Source organism: Oxyura jamaicensis, chromosome 5 (genome assembly GCF_011077185.1).
Source record: "Oxyura jamaicensis isolate SHBP4307 breed ruddy duck chromosome 5, BPBGC_Ojam_1.0, whole genome shotgun sequence".
Lineage (NCBI taxonomy): Eukaryota > Metazoa > Chordata > Aves > Anseriformes > Anatidae > Oxyura > Oxyura jamaicensis.
Genome location: NC_048897.1, coordinates 30,935,401 through 30,947,800, shown reverse-complemented (window position 1 = coordinate 30,947,800; position 12,400 = coordinate 30,935,401). Strand labels below are relative to the sequence as shown.

The 12,400-nt window shown below is 37.1% G+C and overlaps 1 protein-coding gene across 10 annotated transcripts in view; it reads right to left on the bottom strand.

Moving 5' to 3' along the window:
* PHF21A (PHD finger protein 21A) overlaps nt 1-12,400 on the bottom strand; it is a 136,836-nt gene that overhangs the window by 13,133 nt on the left and 111,303 nt on the right. For 5 of the 10 annotated variants that reach the window (XM_035327340.1, XM_035327345.1, XM_035327341.1 and 2 more), the window contains exons 8-14: nt 11,270-11,356; nt 9,289-9,585; nt 7,608-7,706; nt 6,419-6,470; nt 5,548-5,627; nt 5,028-5,088; nt 2,449-2,612 (exon numbers count right to left, since the gene is read on the bottom strand). In XM_035327340.1, coding sequence (XP_035183231.1) covers nt 2,449-2,612; nt 5,028-5,088; nt 5,548-5,627; nt 6,419-6,470; nt 7,608-7,706; nt 9,289-9,585; nt 11,270-11,356 — 840 coding nt within the window. Of the gene's footprint in view, nt 1-2,448; nt 2,613-2,674; nt 2,698-5,027; nt 5,089-5,547; nt 5,628-6,418; nt 6,471-7,607; nt 7,707-9,288; nt 9,586-11,269; nt 11,357-12,400 lie in introns of all 10 variants that reach the window. The other 5 variants (XM_035327344.1, XM_035327346.1, XM_035327348.1 and 2 more) reach the window with 3 other exon arrangements.

Sequence of the window (12,400 nt, the reverse complement as noted above, 5' to 3'; positions counted from 1 at the left end):
GGCAAGAAGGCCTTTCTGGGCTGTGATGATGAGTGCTTGATCTGTATTTTTTACAGGTTGGCTAAAAGCAAAGTTTATTTATGTACTAAACATCAAACTTCCATTCTAAAGCCTATATGAATTAGACCTTCTCAGTAAATGAGTGCAAAAATGTTTTAAAGATGGGTAAAATTGCAGTTTTCTGTCTGGGAAACTGCTGAATGGTTTTAACTGGGACTTTTGAAATATCCTTTTATTTAGGCATGCACATCTCATGTTTTCATTCTGTAGATCCCCAAAAGCAGGGAGCTGTAACAACGGGCAGCATTTTCTGTCCTATCTGGAATAAATAGATCTTTCTATATTTTGATTGTCATGTTGAGATATATTTTCTGCTTTTACATGTGTTTTATTTTACATGGAATTCAATACCAAATATTTCTGAAAAGTCTAAAGAATTATCTCAACTGATAGGGAATATATATTGAATGAGACTTTGGGATAAAATTCCTTCAAAAATCCAAACCTACAAAAATGTTAAAACCATTGCTTATGTATAAACTAAATCACTTGTCTGTAAACATTTTAAAGGGGAATTATATATTATTCTAAAGGGAAAAGAGTGCTAGTGTGCTATATTACAATACACTCAGGTAAAGGAGAATGTTAACTACCTTCTTTGTAAACTTCCACTGTCTCCTTTAGAATACTTCTATTTTCATAATTAATGAATAGTGGAATAATCCATAATCTAGGTCTAAATACTATAAAATTTCAGAAAATTCACGGCATTCAGAACTAGATTAGAATGCCTCAAAAATTCTCTAGTCTTGATTTAGCCTGCTGTCACGAGACACCTCAGAAAACAGGACAACATCACATTATACTGTTTTGAGAGCTCTTATATAGTGGGAAAAGACCAGCAGTACACATACAGAAGTCAGAGACGGAAAAGACCTACCACATTATCCAGCCCTTCTCTTGGGGCCAGTGTCAAAAATGTTCTCTTCAGCATGTTTACTTTGTCATTTTTACTGCTTACTTATAGAAGACCCCAGAGATGGAGCTGCCCCACCCTCCCTATGAGGGTCTGTTCCATAGTCTCTTTCATCTGACTGTCAGCAAAGGGCTTTTATAGTCAAGTGCTATTCTGCTCTCAAAAGTGACTACATAAAAGAGCACCTTCTAATTTCACATACATATTCCCTGTGTATCAGAACTGCATCTATTTATTTCTGTGACTCAGACACACTTGTACTATTTCTATTCCTGTTATCTGTACAGAACAAATACAGTTCAGAAACTACAAGCTGGCTTCTATTCCCTCTTGTATGTGGCCAATAGAGTTGGTCCCTCAGTCTGTGCACTTACAGTAATGAAACTGCACAGATGAAAATAAAGCTGCCTGGCTCCTCCTTTAAGGCAATTTCAAGTTGTTGGGCCTCACTTATATGTGAAAACATGTAAAAAACAAACATACCAATAAACAAAAAACCCACAGATCACTTACTCAGATTGCAGGAGTCTGCAATGATATGACTAAATAAGCAAGCACCTTTTTATTTTTAAACTGTACCCAGTAATCAGTAGTCACTAAAAGGCAAGCACTTTACTTTTACACTACAACTCCTGAGAATTTTTATGCAATGAAGTGTTTTGCCCATACTGAATAGAGTAACAGTACACTTTTGGACAAGCCATAGTGTCCCTTCATTGTGTCCTGTCGGACCTACACAGAAACTCAGTCCAACTTTTCTCACTATTTCTTTTCTGAGGTTTATGCATGACCTTTAAATTTTTTCATCATGTTTTTGCTAGAAATAATGAAAATAATTCAGTAATTCTCAGCAACTTAAAAAAAAGTTGTACTTTGAGTGGCAAATCCTATCTTTTAACTTAAAAAAAAAGGATACCTACTTCTTTATAAATTATAACAAAATGGGCAAATTTCATTCAAGACAGATATAGTGATCTGTTCACAGGGGCAATGTATTCAGCAACACTGGTACACCAGAACTACCTTAAGCAATGCTGTGAACTTGGCTCCTGGCTGTCCTGAGTGATCTAGGAGGTTTCACTTCTCTCATTATAGAAACACCAGAACTTTTTCTTATTAGGGTCTGTAAGTAATACTTTTCATTCTCCCCTTCCCCCATTTTCATGGATGACAGCTTCAATTCAGTCAGACAAGATCTCAGACATGGCACAAAGGAAATGAGCTCATCTAGCATGCCTGGTGCCTCCCAGTGTTTCAATCCACTGAAGGAGTTATAAATAAAATCTCTACAGGATAAGAACTTAGGTGCAGGAGGAAAAAGGAAGGGTGTTAAAAGGATGCTGGACCATTTCATTGCACTGAACTAGGACAAAGGATGAGTAAGACTAAAGAAACAAAATCTGCAATGATTTTCCTTGTGACTGTTTCAACATATCTTTCCAAAAGTAACCCCCTCCCCAAGAGTTACTTACGTCTGTGGAGCTGGGGCTAGGCAGGGACACAGGCTGAACAGCTGCGGGAAAAGTAAATGTGGTCTCTGTCTTTTCATTTTCAGGGGAGTCAGGATAACTGGACAGCGGGGATGTGGGGGTCAAAGCCCCAAACCCCAGCACCGTGTTGTATTTAGGTGGACGACCTACATATTAACAAAAGGGAACAAACAAACAAACAAAAAAAAGGAAAAATGATCTTACATACCTTTGGCCAGTGGTCCTCATTGGCTAGCATGAAAAAGGAAATGATGTAGCACAGAGAGGAAATTAATATAAAAGTTACAAGTGGAAGGACAGAAGCAAAGATTAAAACATTTTTAAGAAATCTTTAAGTAGAATTTTGCAAGGAAAGAACATTTAAAAGATGTATTTCAGAAGGAAATAGAAACAAGTTCTGTTGAGGGTCAAAGTATCGCTCTCACAAAAGCAATGTGGGAATGCTTTCCATTCCTAGAAACAAGGCTATTCAGTTTTTAGGGAAAGCATGTTGGCATCAAAACTAGAGAGAAGCCGCAATAACTACTATTAAATCCCTTCTACTGTTATCCCACTCATTCCTATCTTTCTACTGCCAGCATAAATCTACACAAAGGTTAAGTCCTTTATCACAGGCCAACACTCACTATTCCAACCCTCTCCTTTTCTTCCCATTTTTTAAACCCACTCACCCACAGATCAGCACTTTCTACTCTACTGGTACATCTTTTAAATTAGGCTAGAACGGGTCCTATTTTGCGACTCATAACCCCAGCACTACCAGCTGTAATCTATCATTGGTCTTCCACTGCAACCCTCACCCAAATCCTGTGCTCTTTCTTAGCATTTCTCAAATGCATTTGATTCTACACAACTCCTATGTGCTCCTTAGACTAGCAGAAGTGCAAAATGTGTGTGTAACTGTTTACATAAAATTACGTATGCTAAGGAAGGCGGCAAAAAACAATATGTAACCATCATTTCTGCCTCCCTTCTCCAGGGTAATTTATGGATATGTAAACATAAAGGACCTAGGATCTAGGAATAATTCTCCGGATTTTATGTTTACAGATTGTCAGTCCATACCTATTAACATGCTAAACCTAGCATTTAAAGTCTGGATATGTTCCAGAACTAAGTATGTCCTTGGAAACGGATTTCTGATAGTGATGTCCATGGCTGAAATTTCTGACATGCTCAGCACCATCTAGAATTAAACTAAAGCTCTCAAGGGCACTTGCTTGCATAAGCTTTTCACCTAATATATTGCTATACTAAATCACAAAACAAATGTATACATCCAAATCTTTTGTCAACTGAAAATGCATGCTACTAGTTTGGTACTGATACAAGGTGCAGGCTCACAACAGTGTGGGAGAAAAAAAAAAAGAGAGCATAACAGCAGTCAGCATGCATAAATAGGCTAGGAGAATATCAAGTACAAAAGCATGCAAACTCTTTCATTGATGCAGTAATTGTTCACAATGAGTTATAAAACAGAATTAAGAAATCATTACTAGAAATAGGAGCATTTACTTATCCACAGATCAAATGCAAGCCTCTCTCTATATAAAATCTGTATCATACTATTTAAAAATATATTTTTTTCTGTCATTAGAGGATGGCACTAGAGACTCGTGTGCTTTATTCAGAAAGAGCATGGCTGCAGAAGTGTCAGTTTTGCCACACTGACTTCTGGACTGACAAGGTATGTCAAGGAGAGTACAAGTGAAATGGATATATGACCTTGCAGCCAAAAAAAAAAACAAACACAAAACAGAACAAAACAAAACAAAACAAAAAACAACAGAATTGGAACTGGATGATGCTAGGTTAGACTGTGGATTTTAAATATGCTCGATTGCTTAAGTCTGTAAAAACTGCAGAAAATCTTAAAAAATCAGGGAAAGATTGTCATGTATGTGTGGTTGATGCCATGCACAAAAAAACAGTATCAAGTTCTCTGCTATGCTGTTCTGACTCATCTGATTCACCATAACCTAAGTCTTAAAATTTCACCTGTTTTACAGAAGAATTTCTACTGAATAACACTGCATACCTATATGTATGGACATGTTTGGACAAGTGGCACTCTGCTTGCAGTTAAGTGCTCCGTATGAGCAAGATGGTCTTTCTTTCTCAAGATAAAATCTTTCCAAGGACATATCTCTGCTCACGGTAGAGAACAAGCTTTTCTCACAATAAGTTTCCTCTCCTATTCTGGGCAGAGACACTTCTTCCGTAACCACCTTCTTCTTGATAGTAGCAATACAATTTACTTATTAACAAGAGGATCTTGACAGCAGCTTTATACCACTAAATGATGTTCAAACATCTCACCTTTCACTTTGCTCTATTTTTGGGAGGCAAGAGTGAAATTGAAATGGAACACTGAGCTGCCTAATAAAACCTGCTGTGCTAATCCCTAGAAGTCATGATCTGTGTCTACCATAGAACTTCACTATACAAATAAAGTACTGCAATGCCCTTCTTTGTTTTGTTCTTCATATCAACAAGGGGACTGTAAACACAAGATGGAGAAAGAGGCACACAGCAGGGAGACAAGTTGAAGTATCTCTCACCTCTTTTACGTGTCCCAGGATGCATTGTGCTGTTCAGGTACGTGACTGCACTCTTCTTGCGCTGCAGGGGAGAACAGAACCATTTTGGTTGGCTAACATTTTTGGCAACAACTGTATGCAATATTTGATGAATAGCATGGTAGTACTACATGAAATGACTGACTCTTCTATTTTCTGGAGCATAGCTTCAGAAAGGTCAGCTTTTTTACACTACTTCTGACATCTAGACTGCTTCAGGCCAATATGCAAGCTGACCTAATGGCTAAGACTAACACACACTGCCATTTAATGTCAGCTTTACATAGGGGAAGGCAGAAAAGGATGCAAGTGTTAGAAGAACACCCCAATGTATTTACTGTTTAAAAATCTGAGGGTCATATCATTGCAATGGCCTTTTAAATCATAAACAATAGCTTCTCTGTCTAGTTAGAACTGAGACAGCTTAGTAGGCAGCAATGTGGCAGAAAAACACACAAACTCAGAATGAAAGTACTAGCTTCCCCCAGGAAGAGATCAATACCTCAGGCTCAAAAACTGCTCCACTGTATACTGGATTTGCTGTTGTTCTTCTTTTCCTCTCTTGTCGCTTACTTTGGATTTCTTGTAAAACAAAGCATTCAGGTTAGAAAACAACGGGCCTCAGAAATTATACTAAGTTCTCAGAATACAGTTTGCATATGAAGATAGCTGTGAAGACTTCTGCAGAACACCACTCATACTCAATACAGGCAACTTTGTCACACTTCTAATTTCTGAAGGTTTGAAAAGCAAGATCTGACAAGGAATGTAAGTGCTCAACTAATTCACGAAATGACTGTCATCTTCTGTCTAAATAGAAGTACTCCCCAGCTATGACTTTTTAAATTGGTGGTCAGTGTAATTGAGAGCTAAAACTAAAAGCCTCTGGTAACCTTTTCAATACTTAAAAATAAATAAATTACAGTACAGAAATATGCAAGCTGTTGCAATTTAGGCTGTTTTTCACTGTATAGGATTAAGAAAGCCAATTATCTATCAACTCATTTCCTTTACAGATTACAGTTCCCTGAAATCATGAAATAAATAAGAAATCCAGATGTGAGTTACCATAAAATTATCCATGGCATAACTTTTCAGATACAGGGGCTGCCTCAAAAGCAACAACATAGTCACAAACTTCTTTCCTACTACCAAAACATACACTTTCTTCCCAACCACTGATCTCAGCTACATAAGCAACTGATTTGTGTCCATGTAACATGGTGAATAAAAAGGATGCACAACAGAGGCTAAGATCAAGAGTACAGACATCCCAAATGCACTTAATACAGATATATTTTGGACTTGCACTTCCAACTCAGAATGGCCATGAAACAGAGAGCTCAAGAACCAACTTACAACATTTTTCTTACCTTCCAGATGGTCATGAGTAACTAGTCCCAGAGATACCATGAAGGCAAGTTTCTGTGAGAAGGAAGAAAGAGAAAAACACAGAGATCATAACAATTCCAATCGTTAGGATAAGCTACTTTACTTAGGCCCTTTAAAGTCAGTTGACAGGTAACTAAGCAACAAAGAAGTTATTAATAATGCTTTGCTTCTATAAATTACTTTTCATTCATATATGTCAATCTGCTTTACAGAAGATAGACGCCAGTCCCATTTTCTAGATGGGAAGCTAGGCTGAGATGTAGGGAAATGCCAGTTGCTCATGATCACAGAGTTGGCAGAGCTAGTAACAAGAAAGCAGTTTCTTTACTTCCAATCCAGCACTGAAACAAACTACGTGATTGGCTCTTAGTAAATGCCAACACAGTTCACTTGCCAGCAAAACATTGCTGGTTGCAGAACACGATATCCATATTATCTCTATGATTATTGCAGACTACAAGGAGCAACTCTGGCTTACATTTGCAGTTTGATAAGGGCTATGGCTTTCTTAAAGGATTCTAATTTTAATGCAGGAATTGCAAAGACACCTAAAAGTCAGAATTTGTACTGACAACAGTTAATGCTCACAGTAGTCAGTTTGAATTCATCTACAAAAAACAAATATAGCAGAACATTTAGTTGTAAGCAGTTCCAAAGCTTGTCATGGCAGAAAGGCTTTAAAAATACCCATTTGGGCCATTTTATCACTATACGACTAACTACACGTAAACTGGAATAAGAACTGGGAGAATGTGAACATACATTGCTCTTTCTGTCCTGCTCACCAGAACAGTAGTATTTCATAAAGCAAGATAAAGACAGTTCTCCAGCATTAAAAATAACTTCAGAAGTCTAAAAGCTCAAAGGAATGGAAATCAGCGCTGTAATCTAAGCCTCCTGGTTGAAGGAAGTATCAGAGGGAAATTATGATCTTCTAGTTTAACAAAAGGCTCAGAAGTCCAATGCATCTCAGGACTGAAAAATGCAAATGCATTGTATCTATTTAGATTTCTTATTCTGTAGCCCTATTAGCTATTGCTATCCAACAGGAATGTAAGGAACATAACAATTTAGGAGTCTTGATGGAACAGAGGAGAGAAATTGTTTTCTGAAGGACAGAGTACTTCCTTTTTTTTTTCTGAAAAGAAAGCTCTGGATATGTTCTGATACCTGTGGATTTTCTTCTCGTTTTGGCTTCGGTGCAGCAGGTGGAGTAACTGTACGACTTTCTGTTTGCTTCTCTTCTGCTTCCACATGTGGTTTAATAGTCTGAAAAGGAAGAGTGTTTCTTTCATTCAGTGATAAGAATGACTTTTTTACTTTGACTAATAAAGCAAAACAAATACTTTAGCAGATACAGGAGAAAAACAGTTTAAAACTGGCAGTATACTAACAAAGACTTAATTGAGGAATCTGACGTGAGAGGAATGTTAATTAGTGTTTTGCTTTAACAAAGGATGGAGCAGCCTCACTACCATTCCATTAACCCAAGCAGCCATGCAAGCAATAAAAGTCATCATAAGAGTTAACTCCATTACAGAAATCACTACACTGTATGGGATGGAAAACTTCCAGGTAAAAAAACACTCTCATGGTACATGTATTTTGTACTTCTGGCTCCTTGGTCTTCATGAAGAATTATGAATGGCTCAAACACTTTCTCTCTGACTCCTAAGATCTCAGATGTTTCTGAAACTTTTTTCTTTTCTGAAGTTAGAATCTTTTGCAACGGTATCAAAAAACTTTGCATGACAATCCTCAACCCATGGCACAGCTGCTGATGCTACAAATTAAGGTAATCTCTATAGAGAAACAAACTTTTCCGCTTTACCATATAGGGAAATATACAAAAATAATTGTGTATTATTAAGCCACCAGCATTTTACTGCATGGTTTTCAACAGTTCCTTGAATTTCCAGTAATTATTGAAAGAGCAAATGAATATTGCTGACATCAAAAGGAATAGGCATCAAAAGTACAGTATTGTAAAAGTACAACTTCAAATCATATGAAAAGGGCATGCATTGCTGAATAACTTGTAAGACTGCCCTGAGGTACACAACCCACTCATATGAATTCATGAGGAGAACTGAACATGAGCATAACGTTCATGCACAAGTTTTTCACAGTCTCTATAGGTGACTTCAAATATGGATGATAACTTCAAGGCACATTCGTCTATGAAAGAGCTGTCAGTGAAATATATACTAATATATGCACAATTACATAAATATACGTTATATGTTATAGATAATGTATTATACATTATATAGTATTATAATATTACTAACATGTAAATACTAAGGAGTTAAAAGTGAAATAGAAGATTGCTTCACTTGAACTGAATGGCAAGGACTGTAGCTGCAACCCACAGTAAAGCAAAATTTTATTTTATGAAAATCTTTACTGGAAAGAGACTTTAAAACCAAACATCCAGAATGCTCTGTTTCTGAAGGTCTCCCTTCTGCCCATTCAGTCCAAGTTAGTCATGGGAAGCTATGAGTCTTCAGAACCTGAGCGAGACTATTTTGTCTCCAAACACAAGTGTACAAGACCACAAGACCAAGGAAGAAAGTATTGTACTTATTGGATTATATACTCATATAATTTTTTTAATTATTTTTTTTTTGCCTTTCTGGTAGCTCCTATCTGAAAAACAAATGAGCCATATTAAATAAAAGGTAATTTCTACCCCAAGAGTTGAAAGTCATTCCTTAATTTGTATGGTTGTTGGAACATGAATATTTCCAGTACCCACTGAAGATTTCTCCATTTCTTATCCTCTCCAAATCTGGCTCCATAAAGCAATAAACCCGGTATGTTTATCTAATGGACACTTTCTTATCTGTACCTGTTTTTCAATGTTTGGTTTGCTGATCTGTACAGTCTGAGGTCCAGCGAGCCTGGTACCCGGTGCTGCTATCACGATGCTGGTGAGCTGTGCCATAGGGAAAGTTTTGGCTATGGTTGCTGTCTGCCCGTTAACTACACGAACTGGATGTATGGAGTTCTGAGAGTTGGGTAAAGAGGTGGGTGTGAACTTTGTTGTCAACATCACAGGCCTCTGAATAAGCTGAGGAGCTGCAAGCATTGGAGGAGGTGCTGGGGCTATAGGAATGTTATTTTGGGCAACTGGTTTAGGTCGAACCTATGAAAAAGAAAAAGACAGATTCATATATGAGTATTGCAAAAGAACTTCTTTACCAAGTCTTTCAGTTCAGCCTGTATAATTCATACAAGGTTGCTTGATTACTTATAGAATGTAATTTTAGCATAGTGTCATAAGTATGCTCTGAGAAAGAAAAGCCACGTTTTCAAACCTACTTGCATAAGACGCAGCCATAACATTTGCATATGATGCCATGGTCCTTGAAATGGTATTTTGATGCACAGATATTTATATACTGCATGTCTACTGCCAAGTGCCTTATATATGTCTAAATCAACATATTGGTTTTGCAAGCCAAATATTCATGTAATATTTACCGGCACTGCTGAGGTGCTCATGTTAAGTGTGTCTCAAGGCTTTACACTGAGCCTTCAGCAAATTTTCAGCAAATCCTTGTTACTGTTGTCATCTCTATCTATATATAAATAGACACCTGTACAACCAATCTTGCTAAACAAACAAACAAACAAAACAAACAAAAATCAAGATTATACATTAATCTCTCACTGAGAGTGATAAAGGGTGCAGGTAAATGCAGTTGTTAATCTTTTTTCTTTCTTGGGCCACAATTTTTTTTCAGTCCTCCACCACCAATATTTGCCTATTTCTTTCCTATTGTTAACTTTTAACTTATCACATTATTACAAAGTATAGAAGTAAAATGCATTACTCTGAAAATAAAGCCTTTTTTCATTGTTTAATTTTGATTGTTCTATCCATCTTCAATATTCCATTATGATTTTATCATGGAAAACTAGGACACATCCCCACAGATCTCACTGTCCCTAAATCTTAACCAGATACCAGCCTATACTTCCCTTTTCCTTTTTTTTTTTTTTTTTTTGGTCAAAGATTCAGAATTTTAACCACTGTGCCACATATATCTTGGTAATTAAATAGTTCCTCCAAGACTTATTTACCTATTTATTTATTTAAAATGAATCAGCGTCTTTCCCAAACCAAATATTAATTTCTTTTTAGTTATTGGAAATAAGGCTGCTGTTAGGTTCCCCCAAACCTCTTCTATAAACTGAAAAAGCCCAGCTCTCTCAGCCTCTCCCTGCATGTATTCCTACCCCCCCAGCTATCTTAGTGGCCCTCTTCCCCCTAAATTTGAAATTCAATCAAATTTATCATCTTCCTCCTTATTCCAGGGGGTCCAGAACTGGATGCCGTGTACCAGATCCACTTTTATGATTGCTGAGAAAAGGTGGCTAATCTCTTCCATTGATTCTGTTGGTACAGCCCAATATGCTGCCAGCCTTCTTTGCTCCAGGGCACACTACTAGTTCACATTTAGCTACTGTCAGCCAAGACCTTTCTAGAAGTGCTGCTACCCAGCCAGCCAGTCCCCAGCCTGTACCTAATGCAGTGGGTTAGTCCATCCCAGGTGCAAGACTATGCCTTTTTCCTTGCCAAAGTTCAGGAAATTTCTGCTGGCTAATCCTTTTACCCTGCCTGGGTCCCTCTGAACCACAGCACTGCCCTCAAGTGTGTGGACAGGACCCTTACATTTGGTATCATCTGAAAACCTGATGAAGATGAATCATCTCCTCCACCAGGTCACCAATAAAAACCAACAAACATGATGTACATAGAAAATATCTTCTATTTATGCTATAATTAAGGTCCTTCTTCTATTGTTTATTCTCTGTACACTCACCTGTGGAAGAAAATTTGGACGAGGAGTGAGTCTGGGAGGAGGGATGAACTGCGGCACTTTTATGGGCTGAGGTGTAGCCTGAACCTGCTGAAAGAACATAAAAGACAGTTAAATAAGCAGAAAACAGCTTTGAAGTTGTTCACCAAAATCAAACTCCTGAATGTATTTTCAGACTTGATGTTCCTGGTTTTCCACTCTGTAAATATTTTTTCACAGTAACAGCTTCTTCATTATAAATGTATTGAAGTCAGAACTAATCCTACATCCCTGTTCCTGTACACCTTGGAACGCAAATTGAAGGTATCTTTCCTTCCAGTGCAACTGTACTACTATGCTATATGATCTAAAACCATTTCATTTGAAGGTAATGAAACTGTCATTTGTTTTAATAGTTAATAATTGGCTTTACAACAGACAGAAAATAATACCAGCCTTTGATGTCCAGCTACATGAACTATTGTCCTATCATATTCAGTGATAAACAGACAAATGAAAGAGTATCTCATAAAAACAGTAAAGAACTGGAGGTTAAAACTCTTCCATTTCTAGCAATATTAATGACACTATGAAGTGCTGTAAATACACAATTTAAAATTTTCAAAAGCAAGGCAATCGAAACAATTAGGGTCTGATTTTAAGGAGTCCTAAGTACTTCACTGTCTACCTGAAATCAATTGGAGTTGCCAAGTAATTAATCTCTGAATAGCACTAGTGACTACACAGTGAGATGCTCTGAAATCAATGTCCATGTTAGTTTCCACCTTTCTGTACCTCTGTCCACACACGTAAGATTGCAAATTTCTTCAAAAAGCTCTTGTACTGATTAATTAATGCTTGGCAAAATATTCTGAGATTTTTGATGAAATGTACTACCGAAACATAAATCATGGACAAGTATTGAGACAGAATCACCTCCCAGCCTAAGTAAGTTACTCAGCAAAGAGATTGAGCAGAAACACGAAGGCCAGATGAGAGCGGGGCAATGGATGACACTGGAAGAGGGAATAGCAGAGTAACTCTATTCAGTCTGTTCTGATTACAAACATATGCCTCATTAGGAAGCAAAGTTACTTTCATTTCAATTATTAAAATGTTTTTTTTTTTTTTTTTTTTTTTTTTTTTTTTTTTTTT